Source organism: Coniosporium apollinis (assembly GCF_000281105.1).
Source record: "Coniosporium apollinis CBS 100218 chromosome Unknown supercont1.18, whole genome shotgun sequence".
Taxonomy (NCBI): Eukaryota; Fungi; Ascomycota; class Dothideomycetes; genus Coniosporium; species Coniosporium apollinis.
In genome coordinates this window covers 457,818-482,577 of record NW_006913280.1, presented here as the reverse complement: position 1 = coordinate 482,577, position 24,760 = coordinate 457,818, and the positions used below count along the sequence as shown (strand labels likewise).

At 53.3% G+C, this 24,760-nt stretch overlaps 10 protein-coding genes across 10 annotated transcripts in view; 5 read left to right on the top strand and 5 right to left on the bottom strand.

Moving 5' to 3' along the window:
* Positions 1–2,616: 2,616 nt before the first annotated feature.
* On the top strand, positions 2,617–3,183 carry W97_04299 (uncharacterized protein; the record flags this gene model as incomplete). Its single annotated transcript, XM_007782191.1, has 1 exon — positions 2,617–3,183. The coding sequence occupies one exon, from the start codon at positions 2,617–2,619 to the stop codon at positions 3,181–3,183; it is 567 nt and encodes a 188-aa protein (XP_007780381.1).
* Positions 3,184–6,297: 3,114 nt separating this feature from the next.
* On the top strand, positions 6,298–10,250 carry W97_04298 (uncharacterized protein; the record flags this gene model as incomplete). The annotated part of the gene is made up of 4 exons (XM_007782190.1): positions 6,298–6,426; positions 6,496–6,762; positions 6,818–6,896; positions 6,958–10,250. The coding sequence occupies 4 exons, from the start codon at positions 6,298–6,300 to the stop codon at positions 10,248–10,250; spliced, it is 3,768 nt and encodes a 1,255-aa protein (XP_007780380.1).
* A 507-nt stretch (positions 10,251–10,757) lies between these two features.
* W97_04297 (uncharacterized protein) lies at positions 10,758–12,068 on the top strand (the record flags this gene model as incomplete). Its single annotated transcript, XM_007782189.1, has 2 exons — positions 10,758–11,210; positions 11,286–12,068. The coding sequence occupies 2 exons, from the start codon at positions 10,758–10,760 to the stop codon at positions 12,066–12,068; spliced, it is 1,236 nt and encodes a 411-aa protein (XP_007780379.1).
* A 494-nt stretch (positions 12,069–12,562) lies between these two features.
* Positions 12,563–13,360, bottom strand: W97_04296 (uncharacterized protein; the record flags this gene model as incomplete). Its single annotated transcript, XM_007782188.1, has 1 exon — positions 12,563–13,360. The coding sequence occupies one exon, from the start codon at positions 13,358–13,360 to the stop codon at positions 12,563–12,565; it is 798 nt and encodes a 265-aa protein (XP_007780378.1).
* A 346-nt stretch (positions 13,361–13,706) lies between these two features.
* On the bottom strand, positions 13,707–15,541 carry W97_04295 (uncharacterized protein; the record flags this gene model as incomplete). The annotated part of the gene is made up of 2 exons (XM_007782187.1): positions 13,707–14,685; positions 14,739–15,541. 2 exons carry the CDS (start codon positions 15,539–15,541, stop codon positions 13,707–13,709), a joined length of 1,782 nt encoding a protein of 593 aa, XP_007780377.1.
* Positions 15,542–16,015: 474 nt separating this feature from the next.
* W97_04294 (uncharacterized protein) lies at positions 16,016–16,573 on the bottom strand (the record flags this gene model as incomplete). The annotated part of the gene is made up of 1 exon (XM_007782186.1): positions 16,016–16,573. The coding sequence occupies one exon, from the start codon at positions 16,571–16,573 to the stop codon at positions 16,016–16,018; it is 558 nt and encodes a 185-aa protein (XP_007780376.1).
* Positions 16,574–18,553: 1,980 nt separating this feature from the next.
* W97_04293 (uncharacterized protein) lies at positions 18,554–20,786 on the top strand (the record flags this gene model as incomplete). Its single annotated transcript, XM_007782185.1, has 4 exons — positions 18,554–18,710; positions 18,780–19,629; positions 19,686–20,021; positions 20,075–20,786. 4 exons carry the CDS (start codon positions 18,554–18,556, stop codon positions 20,784–20,786), a joined length of 2,055 nt encoding a protein of 684 aa, XP_007780375.1.
* A 590-nt stretch (positions 20,787–21,376) lies between these two features.
* W97_04292 (proteasome subunit beta type-2) lies at positions 21,377–22,042 on the bottom strand (the record flags this gene model as incomplete). The annotated part of the gene is made up of 2 exons (XM_007782184.1): positions 21,377–21,828; positions 21,946–22,042. 2 exons carry the CDS (start codon positions 22,040–22,042, stop codon positions 21,377–21,379), a joined length of 549 nt encoding a protein of 182 aa, XP_007780374.1.
* A 378-nt stretch (positions 22,043–22,420) lies between these two features.
* Positions 22,421–24,268, top strand: W97_04291 (uncharacterized protein; the record flags this gene model as incomplete). Its single annotated transcript, XM_007782183.1, has 1 exon — positions 22,421–24,268. The coding sequence occupies one exon, from the start codon at positions 22,421–22,423 to the stop codon at positions 24,266–24,268; it is 1,848 nt and encodes a 615-aa protein (XP_007780373.1).
* Positions 24,269–24,375: 107 nt separating this feature from the next.
* W97_04290 (uncharacterized protein) overlaps positions 24,376–24,760 on the bottom strand; it is a gene marked incomplete at both ends in the record, with an annotated part of 1,740 nt that continues 1,355 nt past the window's right edge. Inside the window, one exon of the mRNA XM_007782182.1 lies at positions 24,376–24,723. Coding sequence (XP_007780372.1) covers positions 24,376–24,723 — 348 coding nt within the window. The remainder of the gene's footprint in view (positions 24,724–24,760) is intronic.

The window sequence follows — 24,760 nt, the reverse complement described above, 5'->3', positions numbered from 1 at the left end:
GATCAAGGAGATAGGGAACAGTGCCAAGATATGGTCAACAAGGTGAGGATTGATGTCACGTAGTGAGATCAGATCAATGTTACAAAGAATGCTGGATTCTTATTTGAGTTGAGCACACTGTTCCAATGAACGAGAACAGTGCGGCCTATATACTGCGATGCCTCGCACCGTGATCCCCCTGATCAGAGTGATCCGTTCCTGATCACACTGATCACACTGATCAGGTACTTCTTGGCATCCTGAGTGATCAGTCCCTCACGTGACGTTTGGCACTGATCACCTTTGTTCCGCGTCATCTGCCGCGGTTCGTGACATAGAGGGCGTTTCTAGAGGGGTTAAGAGACTTATTAAGGGTAGTTTTAGTAGTATTAAGGAATCTAAGAACGGTATTTCTAGTATAATCGAGAAGCCTAAGGATAGTGCTTCTAGTATAATTAAAGGGTCTAAAGGTTAGGTCCTACCTTCTTTAATAGCTTTAGAGAAGGAATTAGTAGCCGCTATTATATAGAAGCTTAAGAAGGCGGATTAAGAAGCTATTTATAAGACTATAGAGGAGATAAATATATTGGGACGGGTTTGTAGTAAGCCGAACGGCTATTAGTAAGAGGACTTACTAGTAGGGGGTTGCGGTAGCGCTATTAGTAAGAGGACTTGCTAGTAGTAAGTTGCGGTAGTAGGATTTAAGGTTCTGATTCTTTAGTAATCTTAGCGTTTATCTATACCACTATTTAGAGGATTAGAGTAGCTATAGAATAGCTGCTAGGTGAGGGAGGTATATAGTAGTATAGGAGATTTATTACATGGGAGCTAGTATAGGGTGCGCGTGCTAAGGTTTAAGGATCTTTATAAATCAATTAGATAAGCAAGACAGTTAACTATAATTTGTATTATAGAATTAAGTAGCATTACACTTATTCTATATATTATTTAGCCTTATATAACCTATTATTATAATTCTATTACTACCTTAATAGTCTAGCCTTAATACTTTATCTCTATAAATATATATAATCTACTTACCTAAGTCTATACTCAAACCTCTTACCTATAATAATATTAGGAAATAGAGTAAGATATAATAATAGATTAATATTACTAGATAACAATTGGATTTATTATAAGAATATAGGTTCTTATATTAAGTTAAGTATAAGGTTTCTATAAGAGAAACTCTTACTATTTATATATTTAGACTATACCTATAGTCTCTATTATCTCTGTTATCTAATTCTATTAGAGATAATATAGATAGTAGTACTAGTATTCTCTTTTATCTCTATTATGTTACTTGTTTAACTTCTAGTAGAACTATACTTTTTCTTTTTAGCTATAAGATAGATATAGACTCTTAAGGGTATTCTATAGTCTATAAAGTCTTACTAAGATATAAAAAGACTTAATTAGGTATAGAAAAGCTTAATAAGATATAAAAAGACTTAATAGGATATAAAAAGAATAAATAAAATATAAAAAGACTTAATAAGAAAAAAAAGAGCTAAATAAGATAAAAAGATACTTAATATAGTAGAAAAAGACTTATTAGAGTTACTAAAATATATATATAGTTAGTATAATTAGTATAGTTAGTATAATTAGTATAGTTAGTAGTTAGTATTTTTATAGCTAAGCTATAGTACTAGTTATAGCTATAGTATACTAGCTATAACTACTAATCCTATAGTTATAATTAAGCCTTAACTAAAATTTTAAATCTTTAAGACTTTTATACTAGCGGTCGCGGAGTGCTATAAAGTAGATATATTAATAGTATAAGAGTAAATATAGAAAAGTAGTAACTAGATTTTATAATTTTAATCTATAGTATTTATTATTGCGTTATAAGCGTTTTTGCTATAGAAACTTTAGAGGTAGTTATAGTTTTTACTAAGGAGCGCACGGAGGAGCGTACGGTGGAAAATCAAGTTTTATTAAGTATATTAATTCTATAACTTTACTAGTTCACCCTCTATTCCTACTACAACTACGATAATAGATTCTTTCTAGTAGTAAAGACTCTACTAGTGATACTATTCTGGACTAATACAGGTGTTAGTATTTCGAGTAGGCTAGTAGAAGAGAGTCTCAAGCACATCGACTCGCTTCAGGAATTAGTAGAGAATGAGGTGCGCTTCACAGACGAAGAGTCTCCTTCTGATTAGGCCCTATACTAACGCGTCGCGGACTTGATAGAACGTGCACTAGTTAGCCTACCTCGTCCAGCCAAAGTGTCTCGTGGGGACGTGTATTTGTATTAGACTAGGATGGCAGTCATATACTACGTCCATGAATACTTACTCAGGTGGCGCAGCTCCGAATCAAAGACGGTTATGCTTAGCTTCCCGTTCCATTCAACAATCCATATCTTTGAATACTGGGGCCCTGGGGTTGAGTTCCTTCCCCTTGGAATAGAGCTCGACGCCCTCGACAAATTAATCCGAAGCGAGCACAGGCAGACTAGTGCACGCTGTCTGGACGGAGTTCCTGTCAAATCCCCTGCTCGTGAGCTCTGACCTTACAAGGCTACGACAACTGGCTGACAGGCATGGCTTTGCGCTGGTGGTTGATGATACGATTGGCGGCTTCTGCAATGTTGACGTGCTGGGAGCAGCGGACATTATGGTTACATCCCTCACAAAGAGCTTCAGCGGATATGCGGATGTTATGGGCGGCAGTGCCGCGCCTAATCCTTCCTCGCCGTTGTATTCGGAACTGAAACCGCTCTTTCAAAAGTACTACCATAACGACCTCTTCTCTGGCGACGCCGAAATCCTACTCCATAATAGCGAAGACTACCTGCACCGCTCCGAGATTCTTAACGACAACGCCGCTCTTTTAGTCAACTACCTACAGTCGCTAATATCCGACCCTAAGAGCAGCGTAAACCAGATTTACTACCCAACCGCCTCCCCAACACTGTCAAACTACGACGCCTACAAGCGTCTATTAACCCCTGACTTTCAACCCGGCTACGGTTGCCTCTTCAGCGTCGAGCTCGACAATGTCGGATCTACAATCGCCTTCTACAATAACCTACATGTCCACGATGGACCACATTTGGGTGCTCACAGGACTCTTGCACTGCCTTATGTCAAGGGTTTGTACGATGATGAGTTGGAGAAAATGAAGAAGTACAGACTGGAGGAGACACAAATTAGGATTTCAGTGGGTTTAGAGAACTCATAATTGCTACTTGAGACGTTCAAACATGCCGTAAGGATGGCGAACGCTGTGAAGGGGTATAAGTAAGCTAGCGGAAAGCTTAGTGGAAAGCTTAGAGGTTCTGTATCTAATTAGTTCAACTTTACTCAAGCTTAGAGGGTTGGAGACGCGGGATATCTCCTCAGTCAGCGTTACGCATCACATCCAGCTGATGAGATGAGGAAATGGAGTTTGCTGGATAACAAAATTCCAAGCACAGATCCACTAAAGCTCTGGAAGGCGCAAGGCGAGGTTCGCACGGCTTTTCTCATGTCTAGTGCCCCCCGCGTCAATAGCAAGGGAATGTCAAGGTTTGGCTGGGCGCCTGCTACACTATGCATAGTATTATAGTCTCGCTCAATGAGCCTTCCCAGCACCTTGGAAGCAGATCTAACTCAGAGCTATGTGATCCGCTACCCCTCCTACGATGGAACTAGATGCGCCAGGCACTATTAATGATGCAAACTACGATGAACCTCCTCCCAACAGACAATAAGCAATAGCCTGCCGAGTTGACTTCGACTTAAAGTCTACTACTCCCTTACCACAATGATCCAGCGCAGCAGCTTTCCGACTCACTACTACCGCAACAATATATTGATTCTACCACCGGAAGGCCGAATCCACTAGTGGTGCTAACAATTCCCTCTTAAATAATCCAGAACTGTTGTCGTGATGAACTATACCATTCTCTGAACCATCCTTCATCGTGTTCTTCAATTGCCAAAATTCCGGTTCCTGCTCGATAGTAGGTATGATCTACCTTAGTAGGCAGTATGAAAAGCAACTGAGTTATCCACACATCATCAACGATGGTATCAGGAGCACTCCACAACACAAGTCCGTAGAGCCCCTTTTTAATCAACTCTTGACAACCATCTGCGTCGCCCGCGTTTGATGCTAGTGGTGCATGAAGGTAGCATTCCCCAGCCATAGTTAATACTTCGTCTTCAAAGCCCTCAATATGAACGCTGGAAGGACATTTAAACCCTCCGCAGTGTTGTTCTTCAACAGTAACATCAAGGACGCGCAGGTATGGTGATTCGACAACTAGAGAAGGTTCTGCATCCAACATGCTATTTATCATCGAATTTAGTCCTAAAAGATGGCTCTCGGTTATAGCATGGAGCGGGACCAGCGTTTGGTCCGTCAATTCAACAAAAAAGCTTGCTTCGCTCCCGTGGTCAAGCCGGGGACACCGTCGCGGGCCCAGGCCCATGTCATCTTCTAGCTCTTGGTGGATCTGCTCATTGATAGCGGAGTGGAAGTTGGGTGATCCTTCCCTCAAATGCCACCCAAGCCATGACCAACTCGGGAATCCTTTGCGGCGGGGTAGATACTCTACGTGCCTTCCAGTCTTACATGACGATGGAGACCATAGAAGGCTGATGGGAAATCCACATCCTGGATCGGATGGGAGTATGGGCAAGCCTAGAAGGTGGAGAATGCGTTGTTCATCTGAACCGAACCAATTCAAGACTCCGGTAAAAGCATTCAAGACGTCTCTCTCATATGTCAGCTGGCGACAGCTGCAATTTGACACATGACTCCAGTAGTCTTTGCAGCCTTCATAAAAATACTCTCGCGGCCCGGGGAAGCCTATGTCGCCGGAAGCATGCCATCTCAAGTTGTCGCCGCGTGTCAAGTAGTTGAACCCCTTGGGGTAAACCTCTACACCAAACCCGGACTCTAGATATTTGCCGCTGACGCATCGGAAAGACGCCTGTTGTTGAGTAAGGAAGAGAATCCGCCGTGAGAACACCGCCTCTTGATAGCACCAGCCACGCGTGGACCAGCGGGATCTCGAGACGACCTCTTCTGGTTCCTCCATTAGAGATACGAGAGTCTTGCCGCCAAACGTGGCACGAGGCTGACTGAACCGTGGTGTTGGACCAATACCAGGAAGTCCAAAATCTGCATTGTCCCCAGCAGCGGCAACAATCGTGAGATATGCAGAGTTGTACACTAGATGCATGTTCTGGATCTGGTCATGCTTTTCACTCTTGTTCTCCTGATCTATGCAGTACTGGTCGACCCATAGGTACTTCAATGAGAGTCCTAGCACTAGCGCGATTGCGTCCTCGATTACTTGGGGAAGCTCGTCCGGTAGCAGGCAGGAATCGCCATCCGTTATTTGTGTTTTGGCTTCTGACCTATACTGCTGCTGAGATCGATCCTGCTGTGAAACCTGGGAGCCCCAAGTATAACTCAAAGCTACGTAGCTGTACTGTGTTGAGCCTTTAACAAGGCGTCGAGAGCGACAGTCGATGAGTTGAAGAACAAGAGGCTTGCTGCGTCGGACAAGGCGACAGCTAGAATGGTGATGATCACAACTCTCTATCCAGTTTCTGACAACACCAAGCTCGATGAAATTAGGTTCAATCAGTCTGCCGGTATATCCTTGCTGAGTGTCTATCTCCACGATGCGGTTACGCCAGCTAATAAAACGTGTGCCGGTCCCGATTTGGAGAAGGATCCCATCTTTATCCTCGTAAAAGGATATGTCTTCGCGCATTTCCTTCACATTCACTGACAGGTCCATCTTCAAAGTTTCGTGAAAGAGGCGGCAAATGGCGCATGTTGAAACTGACCACACACGTGGTGGACCAAGATTGCGTCGGACACCTGGACCCAAAACCTTATGAGTTCCAACTTCCAAAGCTTCGCATCGGGAGCATATATTCGCATTCTCAGACATGCGTTAAGTGATACTGATACTGATACAGACGACTTAGCAGTGATAAATCTTGATGCTTGATATGAGCTTGAGTATCCTGTTCCTGATGGAGTAGATGAGGTTGTTCTTCTGCTTTTGTGTCCAGACGGCGGCGGCGGAAGAGAACCGTGTGAACAGTTCCTCGCCTTGTTGTGCGATCACCGAGACCCAGCCTCATGTCGTGGACTAGGCCACGGGAGGGTTACATAGCACGGAAGTGACGAACCCCTCCCCTCCAAGCCGCGCTGCGAAAATGCCCTACTGCCTCGGCCCGCATCTTCATCGGCTTCCGCGCTCGACAGAGCTTCGAGCGTACACGCACAATGTTTATGACAGCGACGCGCACACAATGCTCTGATACTCGTTCACTGCCCTGAAGCATAATGGCCCCTCCAGCAAAGAAGCCTTCTGCGCCAGCACTCCAGGCGGAGGTTGCTCTTCTCCACACACTGAAGAACTGCCTGGTTAATTTGCCATCTTCGCTGGTCGCCGTCCTTGTCAACGCCAACACTGTGAGCAGCAGCACCTGGGTGCAGTAATGGTCGCAATGATTGCGGTCGTGCTGACCCTTCGGCATATAGGTAGCGCAAAATGTCGTTGTCGAACTTAGCTACCGACAGCCAGCACCGCCCAGCAGCGCAAGTAATGGCAACGCCATAGCGACCAGTCAGAAGTCCATATTTATAGGATGGACTGGTATGCAGAGCAAGAGCAAGCTGGCGTCAATAGTTGGAAGAGACGGCTTGAGCGGTAGCCGAGGGGCAACTGCTGGAAGAGAGCAGAATGTGCCTGTGGTGGAGCTTGATGCAACATTCGCCCGGTTGTTGGGCATAACTGAGGGCCAGAAGGTTTGTCCACAAGGGCGATGAACTCTAGATACCGCTGGCTGACGTGTTCTAGTAGGTTGGAGTTATCCTGCACCTTGACCCGCCCCAAGCGCACACCGTAAACATCGAGCCGTTAACATTCACAGACTGGGAGAGTAAGATCGACCCGATACAGTTGCATAACCAAAGCGGGAAGCTGACCTGCTGTGTCCTCAGTGATTGAGCTCCATGCTCAGTTCTTAGAACTCAACTTCCTCTCGCAGGTTCGCGCATTACCAAACCCAGCCTTCAACCAGTCCTCCGACGCCCACCGACAAGCGCCGCATCCACTTACGATTCACCTGTCCCCAACATCAACCGCAAACATCGCCGTGACATCCCTCACGCCAGCTCCGCCGTCATCATCTCCCTTTGTGAAGATATCCCCAGGCGCCGAGGTTATTGTGGCACCAAAGACACGCCAACGAGCGGAGCGAAGTTCTGGGCGAGAGAGTCGGAGCGTAGCGAGCACTAGTCGAAGAAGCGTCGGCGGCAAGAGCGCTGCAAGCACCGTACGGCGGAAAAGCGGCCGAAGCGAAGAGTCTCGCGGCGCAGTATTCCTTCGAGGTGTTGATCGAGCCGTTGGTGGAGAATGGTTCGAGGACGACGAGAACACGCGCAACAACGGACTTACCGTGTGGGTGGATCAAGATGTCCTGCTTACGAAGGCTCTCCGAGGTGCAACTTGGGTATCCGTTGCCATCATCAGGCCGGCAGGTTTGCAAGAGCCGGTAGACCCGCAAAAGGAGACAGAAATGGAGAAACCCGCAGTGAAGGTAGTAGCTCGCATAGGGGCTTGGGAAGATGCACCTGACAGTCATCACGTTGCGCTCTCGAGTATGCTTTGTAAGGTCCTTGGATTTGACGGGTTCGTTGGCGGTCTGGTTCGCCTGGAAGGTGCGCCGCCTCAGGCACCTAAACCGAGATCCATCGCGGCGAGCTCCGATCACCATAAGGATGCAGGTGTCAAGGGTTTGAGGATCTTCCCTTTCTCAGCTCCTGATTCGCAGAGCAACGCTGGCCTAAAATTCGGCGGAGAATTCAAGCAGCAGCAAGAGCAAGCAGGGCAATTGATACGATCTCAGTACGGAAAGGGCCCGGAAGGCAACGAACTACTTGATGGACCTTTGACAGACGGGATGGTACTGCCTCCTGCCGAAAAAGCAGACCAACCATGGCCAGGCGGGATCATCAGGTTTGATCCGATACAGCCCCAGCCGAAAGAGGGTACTAAAGCACCTCCTTGCTGGATACTAGGTTCTGAGCGGAAACTTAACATCAAGGTGGAGGCTGAGATAGCAAGGTCTTCGCCGAACGGCTGGTCACCGGGAGAACCCTTGCCGCCCACAGCTCCGGTGATGGTGGGCATCGATCCGCTCATATCTCAGCTACTGTCGCACATCTCCCACTCGTCCTCGGTGCTGTTGACAGGAGGGCTTGGAGCCGGCAAATCTTCATTGACGCATCTCCTCGCCCATCGCCTCCGTAAAGAGTTCCTCTTCCACACCGTCTACTTCCCATGTCGGACGCTTGTGACGGACGAGACTCGCGTGTCCACCATCAAAGAAACGCTGAACAGGTTGTTTGCGTCGGCTTCCTGGGGCGCTCGCTGTGGAGGACGAGCTGTCGTCATCCTAGACGACCTTGACACACTCTGCCCAGCTGAGACCGAGCTGCAGGTTGGCAACGAGAACGGGCGAAGTCGACACATCAGCGAGTGCATTTGCTCGACTGTGAGACAATACTGTTCTACGGACTCTGGCGTCGTGCTGCTAGCGACAGCGCAAAGCAAGGAAGCCCTCAACAACGTCATCATCGGAGGCCACGTCGTTCGAGAGATCGTGGCACTCAAAGCTCCGAACAAAGAGGGCCGAAGAAGAGTGCTGGAGAAGCTTGTGCATTCTAATAGCGGCGTTTCAAATGCAAAGACGGAACCAAAAGTATCGCACTCACGAGACTCAAGCAGTTCAGACGACCACACTTGGCACCACGGCGCGAGCTCAGGCAGCAGACCGAGTACTTCTCATCAGCACCCCCAAGCCATCGGCTTCACCATCGACCCAAACGTAGACTTCCTCGACCTCGCCGGCCAAACAGACGGCTACATGCCCGGCGACCTCGTACTCCTGACCTCTCGCGCCCGCAGCGAAGTCCTGATCCGTACCGTCAGCTCCACCGCCACTTCATCATCCCCCACCCTCAGCCTCACGCGCGACGATTTTACCAACGCCCTCAAGGGCTTCACTCCCGCCTCTCTCCGAAACGTGACCCTCCAGTCCTCGACCACGCGCTGGGACAGCATCGGCGGGCTCCACTCGACCCGCAAAACGCTCCTCGAAACGCTCCAATATCCGACTACCTACGCCCCAATCTTCGCGCACTGCCCCCTACGCCTCCGCTCCGGTCTCCTGCTCTACGGCTACCCAGGCTGCGGCAAGACGCTCCTCGCGTCCGCCGTAGCAGGCGAATGCGGGCTCAACTTCATCTCCGTCAAGGGCCCCGAGATCCTGAACAAGTACATCGGCGCGTCCGAGAAGAGCGTGCGGGACCTCTTCGAGCGGGCCGAGGCGGCTAGGCCATGCGTGCTCTTCTTCGACGAGTTCGACAGCATCGCGCCGAAGCGTGGGCACGATAGCACGGGCGTGACGGATCGAGTGGTTAATCAGCTGCTTACGCAGATGGATGGCGCCGAGGGGCTGAGCGGCGTGTATGTGCTTGCAGCGACGAGTCGGCCGGATTTGATCGATCCGGCGCTGCTGAGGCCGGGGAGGTTGGATAAGAGTCTTATTTGTGACCTTCCGGGACTGAAAGAACGGGTTGATATTCTCAGGGCTGTGACGAGGAAGTTGAGGGTTGCGGAGAGTGTTTTGAGGACGGAGGATGAGGCACGCGGCCAGAATGTGTGGGATATTGCGCGCAGGACTGAGGGCTACTCGGGCGCTGATTTGCAGGCCGTCGTCTATAATGCGCAGCTGGAGGCTATTCACGATGTCCTGGGCGATGCTGCTGAAGACATGCTCGGAAAAGGACAGGGCAAGATGGATGGTGTGGCGAATGGTTTGAATTCTTCGAAGCCGCCACCTGACTTCATCCACTTCCGTTTCGGCGAGACTGGCGCAGAGCAAGACTCAACAGCTCCAACGAGCTCGGCGGCACTGACAGAGCGCGCGGCTATCGCGGCGAAGTTGAGCGAGATGCAGGCACAGCGGCGGAAGGTAAAGGAACAGCGGCACCCTCCGTCTTCACGAGACGGTCTGAATGAGGACCCAGCCGTCAAGGCAGAGTCAAAAGAGCCGGTCATCCAGTGGCGCCACATCCTCAAGTCGCTCGAGACGACGCGGAGGTCCATCAGTCCGCAGGAGGCGAGGCGACTGGCGGATATTTACAGGGAGTTCTTGGTAGGCAGGAACGGGGAGATGCCCAATGGGGAGGCGAATAAGGAGGTTGGTGGGCGGACGAGTTTGATGTAGATCGGGGTATGTTGGTTTGGTTATGATCTGACTGCATTGGTCATGGTAGGCAAAATAAGTACCCGATTGGGAAGGACCGTGTCTACATGTTGGTTACAATTGATGGAAGTACAAGGTGCAGTGACCTCGGTGCACTCTGAACGTGAACATCCACGACCCTCTAATCTAACCGATTTACCGACCTTGACGTTACTCATGCGAGGGATGAACCGGATTACGATACGGATGAACCCGACGGCACCTCAACCATGGAGCGACGGGAGTGATGACGTGCTGACCTTTCTCCGCATACTCATAATCTTACAGTCAGCACCACTAATGATAAACATAGCAACTGTAAATATAAGTGCTATTTATAGTAAGTCTTAGGAAAAACATATATAAAATAGGCTACTTCGTAGCTTTCTGGAACAGCTGTCAAACTGGCGAGAGTTCACGAGCGAGTTACCCTAACATAGCACAATTAAGCGAGTCCGGCCTGTAATACGGAGCTGATCTGAGGAGGACATGTCCCAAGTCCAGGAGTTCAGCATCTCTGTCCCCGAAGAGGACATTGACCGACTCAAACAGAAGCTCTCGCTGACAACCTTTCCGGACGAGCTCGATGATTCTGGATGGGATTATGGCGCGCCTCTCGCAGACATCAAACGCCTGCATAATCATTGGCTGAACAACTACAACTGGCGAACACACGAGCAGCAGCTGAACCGCGACGCAGGCTCTCAGTACACAGCCGACGTCCCCGTTGAAGGCTTCGGCAGTCTGAACGTCCATTTCGTGCACCAAAAGAGCAAGGTCAAGAATGCAATCCCCTTGCTCTTCTGCCACGGCTGGCCCGGCAGCTTCATCGAGGTGCTCAAGATCCTCCCCGCGCTCGTTGAAGGCGGCAACGGGGCGCCCGCCTTCCACGTCGTCGCGCCCAGTCTCCCTGGCTACGGCTTCTCCGAAGGCGCAAAGAAGGTGTGAAGAGTCCCTATCCAAAACCCAGCCCCCCCTTTCCAGTCCCCTCGCAACTGACCGCAAACCCGGCACCAGCGCGGCTTCAGCACAGCCCAATACGCCGAAATCTGCCACAACCTAATGCTCTCCCTCGGCTACCCTACCTACGCGACCCAAGGCGGCGACACGGGCTACTTCGTAACGCGCCTCATGGGCCTGGCCTACCCGACGCACTGCCTCGCCTCCCACATCAACACGGCGGCGCCCTCGTGGCCCAAGCCTCACACCAACCCTTTGCTCTTCGCGCAGTTTCTCGTGACGCCCTTCAGCGCCGCCGAGCGCGCGGGCCTCGAGCGCTTGAAATGGTTCGAGAAGGAAGGGATGGGGTACTTCAAGCAGCAGGCGACGAAGCCGCAGACGCTGGGGTACGCGCAGGCGGACAGCCCGGTTGGGCTGCTCGCCTGGATCTACGAGAAGCTGCACGATTGGACCGACGACTACCCCTGGACCGACGACGAGGTCATCACGTGGGTCAGCATCTACTGGTTCAGTCGTGCGGGACCGACGGCCGCGGCGAGGCTGTATTATGAGGCTACGCACGACAAGAATATTCCTGACTTGTTCCAGAAAGTGGGGGGATGGGTCCCTGGCGTTAAGTTGGGGATTGCGCATTTTCCGAAGGAGCTGGTAAATTTGCCTAGGCTGTGGCATCAGGGGATGGGGGAGGTTGTGTTTGAAAGCGTGCATGAGAGTGGGGGGCATTTCGCGGCGTGGGAGAGGCCGGATGCCATTGTGGACGATTTGAGGAAGATGTTTGGGAAGGGCGGAGGCGCGTTTGGGGTTGTTGAGGGGTGTAGTGGCTATAATAGTGAGGGCTAGGAGATTGCAAGACTGTGAGAAGTAGAGGAATGATTTTCGAAACATACTTATTTAATCAACCATAATGATTTTCAGTGACATGCTAGGAGCACGAATAGCTTGGAGAGAGCCGTATCCAGATATTAGGCCTGAAAAGGTGACCACAAGATCTACAGGACACATCACATTTGCACCTCACCTGGATAGACCATGTCAAGCGCGGAATGCCGACTTTCGCCGCGAACGTGCAACATGTTCTAGGAACAACGGAGACAACTTAAGGAATTACGGATATTGCCCTTCTTAATAGACGTTGGCAAGAACTTCGTAGAGAGACTTATGTCATCGCAACCTTCGCTAATTGGCAAACATCGCGCTTATGTTGACACGTCTTTTGAGGGCCTGCTCTTCGTCTATCTCATTGCTTCACCTCAGACTGGTTACACTGCGGCTTTCTCGATAAACCCGCACAGCCATTTGAAATTGATCGGCGTTCCTCTGTTTCGATGGTCGTTTCAGGTGCGAGGTTCACAATCCTGCGCAGCCCCCTTAACGCTCTTGTTTCTGTCCCCCTTCTCCACTTTCTCTTCCACCTCCTCCCCTACATCCATCCCCAGAACTCTCCTCGCATCCTCCGGCACTTCGTATACCCTCTCCAGCGGCACCAATCCCCTGTCCACCAACTTCTCCACCCCAACTTTCTTTCTCTCGTCTTCGTCAAGCACCCTCTTCAGCTCCCTCGCCCTCTCCGTAACATCCTCGATCCCCACAATCATCTCCCCAACCCACTTCCCCACCAGCGCCGGCGAGATCCCAATCTGGATACTCCTGTGCGCCAGTTTCCCGATTCGAGGACTGCGCTCCGGATCCCACTGCACCACGACCTTCCGCGACCCCGCCAGCCTCTCCTTCCGCCGGGCCTCCTTCTCCTCTGCGCCACCACCGTGCTTCTCCCATCGCTCCTTGCAGCTGCCTGGTAGGCGGTCGCCCTCGTTGACGTGGGCGCCGCGCAGCAGCTCCAGAAAATCCGCGTGGCGCATCTTGAGAGCGAGGATGCGTTCTTGGCGGGCGTCTTTGTAGCTGTAGCCGCTGCGGTACAGCATCCAGCACCAGCTGGGCTTGATCCAGGTCATGCGCATGCCGGTCGCGAAGTCAGCGGACGCGTCGAGCCGCTGAGATGCGACGGCTGCCTCGGCGATGGCGGATGAGTAGGCTTGGTAGACTGTGATGGTGTCGTCATCGTAGAGGGCACGAATCTGGCGCGCGGGCGGCGTGGTGGTGGGTGAGAGTGTTGTGGAGGGTATTGTGGCCATGGTTGAAATGTGCGGAAGCAAGAGAGGACGACGCAGGAGATAGAAAGCTCGGTGAGATGAAGACGAAAAGATTGTTTCTACCAGGTATCGAGACGTCCGGTCAACGGCTTTTGTGTATTGCGAACGATGACTCACAAGGCTGAAGAGAGCAGAAGGGCCAAGGTGCGGCTGAGATTTCTGACTCAGGAAAAGAGGAACACTCGTTGAGGCCGAGCTCCAATGAAGACTCTAAGGATAAATCGCAAAGTGCGCATGAAGCGCTTGTGGGTATCTCAAAACGCTCCGTGAGAAGAAAATCACCACCAGACGCCCAGCAGAAGATCAAGCATCGCTCCACAAGCGCCCATCAACCGCGGTCCAATGACTCATCTCCGCTGTTCGTGTAGAGCTGGTGGCCCTTGTGCGTCTCCGCACCGCGCGGTCCAAACACCTTTAGATGATCTTTCTTCGCATTCTTGAACGCCGACGCGTCGTGCCCTAGCGCGTTGATGAGTCCGCTATTGTGTCCTCCTTGTTCGACATCGTCAAGCGCCTCCTCATCGCTACTACTTAACGAACTGCACCGCGAGAGCTGGGTATACACAATGCCGGGTCCCTCCTTCTCCTTGCGGTCGCTCTGCTCTTCCTTCATTTTACCCAACTTTTCGGCATCGGCCTGGCAGTCGAGCGTTACGATCTTGAGGCCCACGAACTGTTGCTGGAAGAACCGCTTTAGTAGTGGGAGGAGCTTGGCGTTCGGCCTGTAGGTGCCAGAATCATTGTCGATTATCAATTCGTAGTATTTCGGATCCTCCGGTGGGTCTTCCTCTGTGGGACCGCCTTCGCGATCTTCGGGCGGATGCGTGTGGCCATCGTCAATACTATCCCTAATGCTAGCCGATGACTGTTGGCGCCGCGGACGGTATGGGCGCTTTAGTCGTCGCACAAAGAACTCGCCGGAGAAGGCGATGTAGATGCTCACGTCACTGTGCATGGTGTGTTTGCTCACCATGTCAATGCCGAACTCTTTTCCTGTCTCAGTGAAGCGGAATAGGGCGTCCAGCGTCAAGACATAGGTAAAGATGCGACCACCTTGGTCATAGTGGACCAGATCCAAGAATTTGAGGGCCATGGCCTTTGAAGGCGGTCCTTGGATCGTTTCGAACAGAGTCGAGCGATTGAAGTTGTACACGCGCGAGTGCTGGTGATGCAGTGCTTTACTGAGTAGGAAACCGCGGATCCCTTTCTTAGTGAACATACCCTTCACAAAGGGCTTGAATTCGACGTAGCGGTGGTAGAGCTCATAAGGCACGGGCCCTTTCAGCTGGAATTGGTTGGCCTGGAAGCTGTGCAAGTGTCAGATGTTGTGCGCTCGAGTCAAGTGATAAGTGTAACCTACTTGTACCGCTCAGTCTTCTTCCTATAACCTGTCCCATCGTCAGGCACTTTCCTACCCGTCATACGACCTAGAAGCGGTGAAAAGTGTCGGGTCCACCACTGCGGCCCGACTGTGTATGACCGTCCGCCGACGTTGTCTTCCGTCCGTCCGAGCAGCTCTATGCTAACGGTAAGATATCCATGCATGTGTTTCGCCTTCTGGAAGCATCTCGCTACAGCCTGAATCGCATAGGCGCGCTTGCTGCCCATTCGCTTTCTTATCTTGTACTCTGCCTCTCTGATGCCCTCCCATCCCTCCTCTATGCTTGGTACATTCAACGTCACGTTCCCGAGCCTGTCGTCGTGATCTGCGGGATCCTCGTCGTAGACGCGCGCCTTGAGTTTGAAGCCTGTAGCTGGGATGTTCGCCACTATCCACTCGCAGTTCCACACCGGATCGGTACTCCTGCGGATGGTGGGCGTGCGCATCCGTAGGCAAGGGTCTTCCTTGTGTCGGCTGCGTAGCTCGGTGTTAAGCTGAGCGAGGATGTACGGATCGGAGGAGAGTGAGTTCATATCAGCCATAGGAAGGTTCTTCGCGCGGTGGAAGGTGATTTTGACAGTGTAGCCCGGCGGCGCGTAGGGTATTGGGGTCGAATCGTAGCCTCCGGCCGGCTGGTCTGACTTTGACTCTTTCCCAGACGTTGCCTCGTTCTTTGGCTTCTCTGTCTGCGCTTCTGCGTTCTGCGAGTCGTAACGTTGCTGCAATGAACACGCCGGAGGTGTCTCATCCTGCGAGCCCTCGCTGGGCTTATCTGAGCTCATTGCGAATGCGGGCGCAATGCCCCTCGCTACAAAGCTGCTTGGCCTCTAGGAAGTGACCGAGTCCGGTGGATAGGATAGGATAGAGATTTGTACCATGACATCTTGCGAGATGTCTAAGGATAAAACAGGGAGGAGGAGGAATGCGCACATTATGTGGATATGGTTACGAAGCCTAAGTGGTCAGCTTTTGGGTGGTGAGGCTGGCCGGCATCCGCGGCTGATCCCCCACTCCGCTAAGTACCGATCGCAGGGCTGAACTTAGCATCGACCTAAGCTTTTAGACGTCTTGGCTGTCGAAAAGCACTCCTACGTTCATTGAGCTGAGTCGAATCCCTTCAGGGTTGTATTAAGCCATGCCCTCTGGTAGGTAAAGTAGACGACCATAAGCACATGGACTCCGTTCAGCGATATCTAACTGTTGCCTCATGCCAGCCTAACTATAGCAGTTGACTCCAACTGCCATCAGTCCCCTCCCTAGCCCCTTAACATCTCCCTAACTTTCATTAACGCCTTTCCCGACCTGTTCTCTCCCCACTTCCCCACGTTATTTTCCGCATTCTCTGTGTCAAATCCAATACCCCAGAACCGATCATTCGGGCTCGTCTCCACAATCTCCCTATCACCCGTATTAAGCAGAATCAACCTCAACCTCTCGCTCTGCCGAAACTTCAGATAGTTCCCCCTCGTCACGATCGCATCACACTTCTCCATCCATTTCGCCTCATCAAAGTTGCTGACCTGCCGGCCCAGCGCCTTCGCCTCCGATGGATGCGGAGCGGCAAGGATTTTGGCGGCCACGGTGGTATCGCCCATGAGCAGAGCCTTGTGGTACATCATGTAGTGGTCGGAGGTCGGGAAGGATAGGTGTTCGCCTTTGTCGCTGGTATCGTAGATGGGTGAGGGGTACCATTGCTGGAAGCAGACTTCGGGCACGGGGCCTTCGTAGCCGAAGAAGAAGAAGACGTATTGGTCGGTCACCATTGGAGGCAGCTCAGCGGCACGTTTGAGTTCGGGAGGAAGGTTGACGGCCATGGTTCGGGTACTAGGTACGCAGATGCGAGCGGAAGTACTGTGAGAGATGAGAGTTGTTTGGAACTAGCAATCGTATACGGCTCAGAGGCCTGCTAAGATGCTAACTGAATTGCGACGGAAATGAAGCAATAGACCAAACTGTGGGGAAATCGAGAGGCACGAGTCTGTACTTGCTCTGATTCATGTAGTCCACAATGTCAATATCGGGCGGACGGATATGCGGGGCTTAGCTCCCGTTGCTCTATCTGAGGTTCTGGAAGCCGAAAGTATTGTCGGATCTTACACCTGTAGGCAAAAGCGTGGATTGCTTCGCGCACCTACAACTCCTCGAATCCTGCCAGGCACCTTAGCTACGGAATCTCGAATCTTCAGCGCTACCATCAACGCGAGGCTGTCGAACCATGCGGAGGCGACTTTGACACCTGACTTCATGTTTGTATGATTGAAGTCCTAGGCAGCCCGGTCTGTCACCCTCGCGTAGAGAATGCTATTGATCTTGCTCGGGCTCGTAAGTTACAAGAGCCACTGCTGATAGTTCCGCTGCCAACAAAGGAGGGTAGTTCTGGCAAGTACCGGTTGTCATGGCTGCAGAGCTTTGAACAAACCAGTACAGCTGGACCGGAAAGAGCAACGAGGCATGAGAAGCCAGATCCTCACCAAGCGAACACCGTCGTTCTTCGAGTTTGAGTGCAATGTGTCGCTTACAGCACAACGCAGAAATGTAAGGTATGTATTCCCATCTTCAGCACCATCAACTCATCGCCCGCACCTAAGCGGACCCAACGAGCAGAAAGCTTCCTAATCCGGGACACGTTTTGGTCTCCAGAGCCATGCCGCACATAATGCGACTGGCAACACACCGCTGTGGAGGAGTCAGGGCGGTGGTCGTGGCTGGCTCTGTTGTTTTTGATCTGAGGAGAGAAGAAGTTCACGGAGCCGGCAAAGATTTATGCTGGTCTCGCTAAGGAAGAACCGGCGGCCCGGTCCCATGGAACTGCCAGGGGTGGAAGCGTGAAAGTGCAGACGCCCATGACGCCGTCTCAGACCTCCCACGGTTTTAATAGCGAATTCAGTGCTACAGTAGACAGTTGTCATGAACAGAGTAGAGTATGACTTACGGCCATCCGCGACTAGTCGCAGGAGACACGTTGAAACAACGGCTGTGATGACTACCGATCACGTGATAGCGATACAGATTCTTGACGTACCCGGCGTAATCTTACCGTTGTAAAACGGGAGGCGTGTCTGGTGCCACCATTTGTTGTTTCTGAAGCCCAGCCCTGCCTGCCAAATATGTCTTGTTTCTCATTGGGTAAATCCGGATTGAATATTGCTCAGGACCCGGGGCACGATAGGCAAGTCCGACGGCGTCGGGGTCTATCGAATTTTGCAAATACCCATCTTTACCCGCGCCGCGGAACCGGGCTTGTCGCCGCTCTTCATCATCCATCATTCTGATTGTCTCTCTCCATCCCGACGGCGGTACTCAATTTTTTCGTATGGAATTCACTTCAGTCGATGCTTGTGTCTCCTGCTCGCATATAAAGAATCACACAAGGCCTTGTTTGTCTGCATTTCCGTGTTGGCAGAAACCTTCATGATGAGCAGGCCTATCTTGCCACTGCCAAACATCCCAGCCCCTCCCAACCCATTCCAACAAAACCGACATCCAGACGACTCCGAACCACCAGGACCCAGTAAACCACAGTATGCCAAGAGAGGAAAGATCACTATCGTCGCATGCGTTCCATGTCGAAAAAGAAAGACCAAGGTCGGGCTGGTCCCCAGCATAGATGAGCCAGACGTAACTAACAGCGAAACACGCAACAGTGCGATGGCAAGCGCCCTACTTGTACCCAGTGCCAGGCTCGTGATGGCCCATGTGCCTATGACATGACCGATGAGCAACGGCGTCTGACTTATTTGCGAGACAATGTCGAGCATCTCGCAGAGGAGAAAAGCCTACTAGAGACACTCATCATGGCCCTGCAAAGGAGCTCAGAAGAGGAAGCCGCGTATGTTCTACAGCGCCTAAAAACAAGCGACCATTATCAACTGGCGCAGCAAATCCGTGACGGTCAATTGCTTGCGGAATTCCGGGGCGACGAACTTTCGCCCCCTTACAGCAGCAGTGGTTGTGAGCCGTGATTCAGTCATACAACTCTGCAATTTCTAGATCGGTACACTGACACAATTCGGTGTCCAGACACTCCCGACACGTCAAGTCCTCGCCCGCCAGTCAGCGTGCGTCTTGCGCAATATGAAGAACTTGTCCGGACGCTTGCGAATGCAACTCCCCTTGAAGTCGAAGAAATCATCGGGCGGCTTCGAAGGGAGAACAACGTTCCCTCGATCCTCTCAGCAGTCAAGACAGGCTCACTTTCTCAACCTCTCAGCACGCGCGAATCCGACCCAAGCCCTGGCATCGAGGCGGAGTATGCAGGAGGCGAGCAGAATTTTGGGCTCGTAAAAGGCCCCACTGCCCAGTCTCTTGAGGACCAGCAACATCGAGTGCCCGATGCACACACGCCGCTGAACAACCAGTCATGGACGACAGTCACGGACGACCGCGACTTAATCGAGTATCTTCTTTCGCTGTACTTTTCATGGCAACATTGCTTCTTTCAGAGCTTTCCGGAAAAGCTTTTTCGCGAAGATATGGCTGCCGGCCGTACAAAATATTGCTCTCGGCTGCTGGTAAACGCTATATGCGCCGCCGGTTGCCTCCTGTATAACCACACAGAGCCCGATCACAACTCTTTCGATCCCCGTACAGCCGGTTCGAGATTCTTTGATGAGGCCGTCAAGATCCTGAATGACACGGAACAGCCAAGCATTCCAACCACTGCAGCACTGTACCTCTTGTGCCATGTTGAAGGCAGCCGAGGCCGCATGAGCGCCTTGTGGATGCTCTCCGGCAGAAGCACCCGCATGGCTCTTCACCTCAATCTACACTTAAGAAGCGATAGAGCGATGAATGAGTCTTTAACAACCGACTCGGAGAAGACCGAAAAAGCTCGACGACATGCTTTCTGGGGCTGCTTTATTTCGGACCAGTGAGTCGTGCAAGGCATCCCCTAAAGAAGCTCGCGAGAACTAATCAATCTCTCAGGGTTGCAAGTTTTACCCTTGGCCGAATACCACAGATACCGGTCAATGCCATCACCGTGGACCTTCCAGCCATAGCGGTAGAGGAAGATGAGAGCGAGTGGATAGCGTACGGGATCAGCCGGCCGCGGAAACCCAGTCTCCAGTCGTCCACGTTTCACGCAGTCGCCGAGCTGTCAAAGATTGTCAACTCGACGTTGTTGATGTTCTTCGCCCCTTCGAAGGTGATGAGCGGCCATCTCCTGCTTGAAGAGTACCGCAAATACACGCAGTGGTACGCAAAGTTGCCAGAAGCCCTTGTCTCAACGGAAGACGCCACCCCGCACGTCCTATCCATGCAGTAAGGCCCAGTCTTGTTTCATCTCATGTCATCCAGTCTCACACTATTCCCAGCATGTACTACCACGCCGCGGTCCTCCTCCTCTTCCGCCCCTTCCTCAAAGCCCAGTTCACCGAATCCGACGTCTCCCCCCGCGACGTGTGCCGCTCCTCCGCGAACGCCATCTCCGACATCTTCGCGCAGCACCGGCATCTCTACAACCTGGTCGGCATCTACACCTTCCAGCTGCACTGCCTGCTCACAGCCTGCACGATCCACATCATCAACCTCCCCGCCATCGCATCCGGCAAATACCTCGCCGCCGCGTGCAACCACATGCAGGACCTGACGTCGCGCTCAAAGTGGGCGACGCTAAACCTCAGCATCATCAAAGGCCTCGTCCAGAAATGGAACATCATCCTGCCCATCGAAGCCGAGCAGGCCCTGTACAAGAACCAAGACACGCTCTCCGAGTTCGACTTCGGCGACGCCTCCCAGGCCGACACGTTCCGCCCCGAGAAGCGGCCCAACTACCTCAATCCGTCGAGCCAGGTCATGCAGAAGAGGCAGAGGCTCGCGCCGAGGGAGACGAGGGAGCAGCCGACGAATTATCTCTTTGCCCCGTTTCCGAACCAGCCCGCGCCGCTGCTTGGCCCGATCCATACGAGTACGAGCGCGGATACGGTATGGAATGACGAGTTGAGCAAGGTCGCGCAGGGGTTTGATGGGTTGAGCTTTAATGCTGATGATTGGTTTGATCCGTTTATGGGGTACCAGGGGGATTGAGGGGGATAGAGGAGCGTAGGGGCTAAGGAAAAACAGAAAAGATGGGGGAGGCATGAGTCGGTGTCTGGATTCAGAGGAAGATGGAATCCTAGACCGCTGGAGACAGCTTTGCTACCTGTCTGCTGGATGGCGTCTGGCAGGTGGTGGGGTATATACGGCAAATTCGGACTGGGAGTAACATGAGCTTACGATGATGGGAGCATGAAGTGTTGGGCATGTTAGCGTCGCATTGTTACGGGCTTAGATTGTAAGACGGTGAGCATATATGGGGATGAGTGTTGGCGTTCGGATTTGCTGTTCCGCAACTTTTCGCCGTGGCTACGTGGCTACCTTGGCCGAAGTTACTTTGATAGCGCGACACTTGCGGCGAAGCGTTCGAGCGCTCGACCACTGCAGTCCCGTCCCTGCGAAGTCTTCACAGATCCTCTATATGCGAGTCAAAAAGTCTTTTTGCTCGCCTGTCATACCTACCAGATGCGCCACGCATGCAAGCCCGAAAAGACCTGGTGACTCTCAAGCACCACGTCTACCAGCCCATCAACCGTACTATTCCCCACCCCGTTCTTTCTTTCACCCCACCGGCGGGCACCTCACGCGCTCTTCACCGGCTTATCATCCACATACTCGACCTCCCGAATCCCCTCCCTCGTAACAACCTTGACCGTAACCCCCTTAAAGTCCACCGGCAGCCTCCTCTTCAGCTCATCCGTGCACATGCGCAGCAACTCCATGCCCCTCTCGAACCCGATATCGGGGTGATGGTGCTTATCCAGTATGCTGAGGCAGTAGTACTGCGCGTAGCCGTGCGCGGCGTAGGGCACTTTCGCCAATGCCGCAAGGTAGTCGATCCAGTAGAGCGCGGGCGTGTCGGTGATGGTGTCGTAGCCGCCGAGCAGCAGGTTGACGGTGTAGGGGCGGCGGGAGCGCAGGGCGCGCGAGAGCTCGCTGCGGACGAAGGAGGAGACGGCGGGAGGGGGGAGGGAGGTCGTGTTGCGCATCGTGTAGAGGCGGATGTTTGCTTGGATGTATTCTGCGAACTGGACTGGTGGGGCGGGTGTCAGTATTGGAGCTGTAGCTGGGCTTCCACCGTGGGTTGCAGGGGTGGACATGTTGGTGGTGGCTCAGGTGGAAGCCTCGTAGGGCAGGATAGGAAACGTACTCGTGTCCCCAGCTTCGCCGGAGAAGGCCATCAGGTTGTGCTGGTTCAGCTCCCTCGTCTTGTCGTCCGTCGCTTTCAGGATCGTTGCGCCTCGCATCGCGGCTTTCGAGGCGGCGATGATGGTGAAGTCTTTGCCGGTGATGCCGAGTAGGACCTCCCTGAGCCATGTTAGCTTGTGTACGAAGTCTCCGAAGGTAAAGACGCCTACATGACTGCAGTTTGAGGGTGTAGATGGGGGGTACGAGGCTGTAGAGGAGTCGGTGGAGCTGTTAGGTGGTTTGGATAGCTTGTTGACGCGGACGGGAGCTGCCTCACAGCTCTTCCGCCCGCTTGGGCCCGCTCCCGTCCGTGCGCGCGCTGGAAATTTTGGGGATCGTCACTCAGGTGTAGGCTTTTTTTTATATCTGTGCGAATTGACGAGAGAAGAGAACTAGGTACGCAACAGCTGTTCTGTTTGGAGTAGAGGGCAGCCACCATGTCCTCTTTCTTTACCATACCGGCTTCGCAGCGAAAACGAAAGCGCCCAGATACTTCCGCCGGCGCCGCCACGTCCAAGAGGCGCAATACAGCTGCCCAGACAGCTCGTCCGCAGAATGACACAAGAGCGCGGAAAGAGCGGGATGACTCGATCTCCGGCAGCGAGGATACCGACGACGAAGAGCCTCGCCGAGCACCCGACGTCGACGAGTCGGGCACATCAGAATCCGAGGCCGAGAACGAGACAGCAGCAGAGCGACGTCTCCGACTCGCAGAGCGCTACCTCTCGAACATCCGGGAAGAAGTCGACGAAGCCGGCTTCGACGCCGCAGACATCGACCGCGACCTCATCGCCGAGCGGCTAAAAGAAGACGTCGCGGAATCAAAGGGCAAGCTCTACCGACACATCGCCTCAGACCTATCTCTCGCAACCGCGACCCACACCTTTGCCCGCGCGGACCAGAACGTCGTGACGGGCGTCGCGGCATGTGCGCCCTACATGTACACCGTCGCGAAGGACATGAGCATCGTGAAGTGGGAGACTATGGACCCATCCGCCCCGTCTCCCTCCCCGGCGGACACCACGAACGGCACCGCCGAGAACGGCGCCCCGAGAAACTCGAACATCACACCCCGCCGCAAACCGAGGAAACTAGCCTACACCCGCGGCCAGCGCGCCCGCCACGGCGACGCATCCTACCAACACCACACGCGCGCGATCCTGTGCGTCGCGGCCTCGGCATCCGGCAAATTCCTCGCAACAGGCGGCGCGGACGCGCGCCTCATCATCTGGGACGTCTCCTCCCCTTCCACCCTGACCCCGGTCAAGGTCTTCACCCAGCACCGCGACGCAGTGACAGGTCTCGCGTTCCGGCGTGGAACCAACCAGCTGTTCTCGGCAAGCAAGGACAGGACGATCAAAGTGTGGAGTCTCGACGAGCTGGCGTACGTGGAGACGCTGTTTGGGCACCAGGACAGCGTCGTAGACATCGCGGCGCTGGGGGAGGAGAAGTGTATCTCTGTCGGCGCGAGGGACCGGACGGCGAGGCTGTGGAAGATTGTCGAAGAGTCGCAGCTTGTTTTCCGCGGCGGCGGAGGCGGCGGAGCGGGTGGGAAGGACCGGGGCGAGGGCAAAGGGCGCAAGGACGCCAAAGGTGCCAACGGCCACGCAAAAGGAGAACCTGCCTACGCGGAGGGCAGCACAGACCGCCTCGCCCTCATCGACGCCGACACCTTCGTCACGGGCTCCGACAACGGCGGCCTCAGCCTGTGGTCCATCCACAAGAAGAAGCCCGTGTTTACGCTCCCCCTGGCGCATGGAGTGGATCCGCCGCTTGGACCGGCCGAGGCGTCGGCGGAGCAGCAGCCGCAGGAAAGACATGTGGCTGCCGGCCCGACACCTCGCTGGATCACGGCGCTGGCGGCACTGCCGTTCAGTGATGTTGTGCTTAGTGGGAGCTGGGATGGGCGGGTTAGGGTGTGGAGGGTTAGTCCGGATAGGCGGAGGATCGAGGCAGTGGGGGCGGTGGGGGTTGGGGATGAGGAGGATGTTGAGGGGATCGAGAGCGTGGGAATGGATGGAGAGAGGGAGGGCGTTGGCGCGGACGGCGATGCGCCGGAAGAAGAGAAAGTCGTAAATGGCGTTGTCAACGCCCTGGCGGTTTTTGAACGCGGCGAGAGGGGCGCGGATGGGCTGTGTGTCATCGCGGCCGTGGGGAAGGAGCACAGGCTGGGCAACTGGCGGAAGTGGAAGGCGAAGAACGGGGCTGTGGTGTTTGAGGTGAAGAGGAAGGAAGTCCAAGTCAATGGGCAGGATGGTCACGTTGACAGGGATGAGGACGCGTGACAGTGGTAGTACCAATATTGGGTTTCGAGGCATTGGCGTTAGTGGCTCATGCTGGTCTAATGCCGTGCCGTAATCGCTCAGCGCTGTACAGGAAATTCTAGATGTCATCAGCCCCCGCTCATAGCCGCATACTTCCCCTCAACGGCTCCCTCCCGTACCGCCAACGTATCCGTCCCCCGCGCTTGCGCGCTCGCCGCATCACCCGCCTCCACTTTCCTTCGCCACGGCAATCCCTCAAGATGCCTCAACGCGTCTTTGCTTACGCACAACGTCGGCGATATGGGTTTCACGCCCGGCTCGTCCACGAGTGCCAGCGCCGCGAGGCCGAGATAGGAATGGTAGACGTCCGGAGGATCGGCGGGCTGCTTGCCGAAGCCGCCGACCATGTGCTGCGTCTTTTCCAAGAGGTAGCGCCGGTTGGCGGTGTGGTCGATGAGGTGGACTTTGTTTAGTATCTTGGAAACATGTTAACGAGGTGGGAGAGCGTGCGCG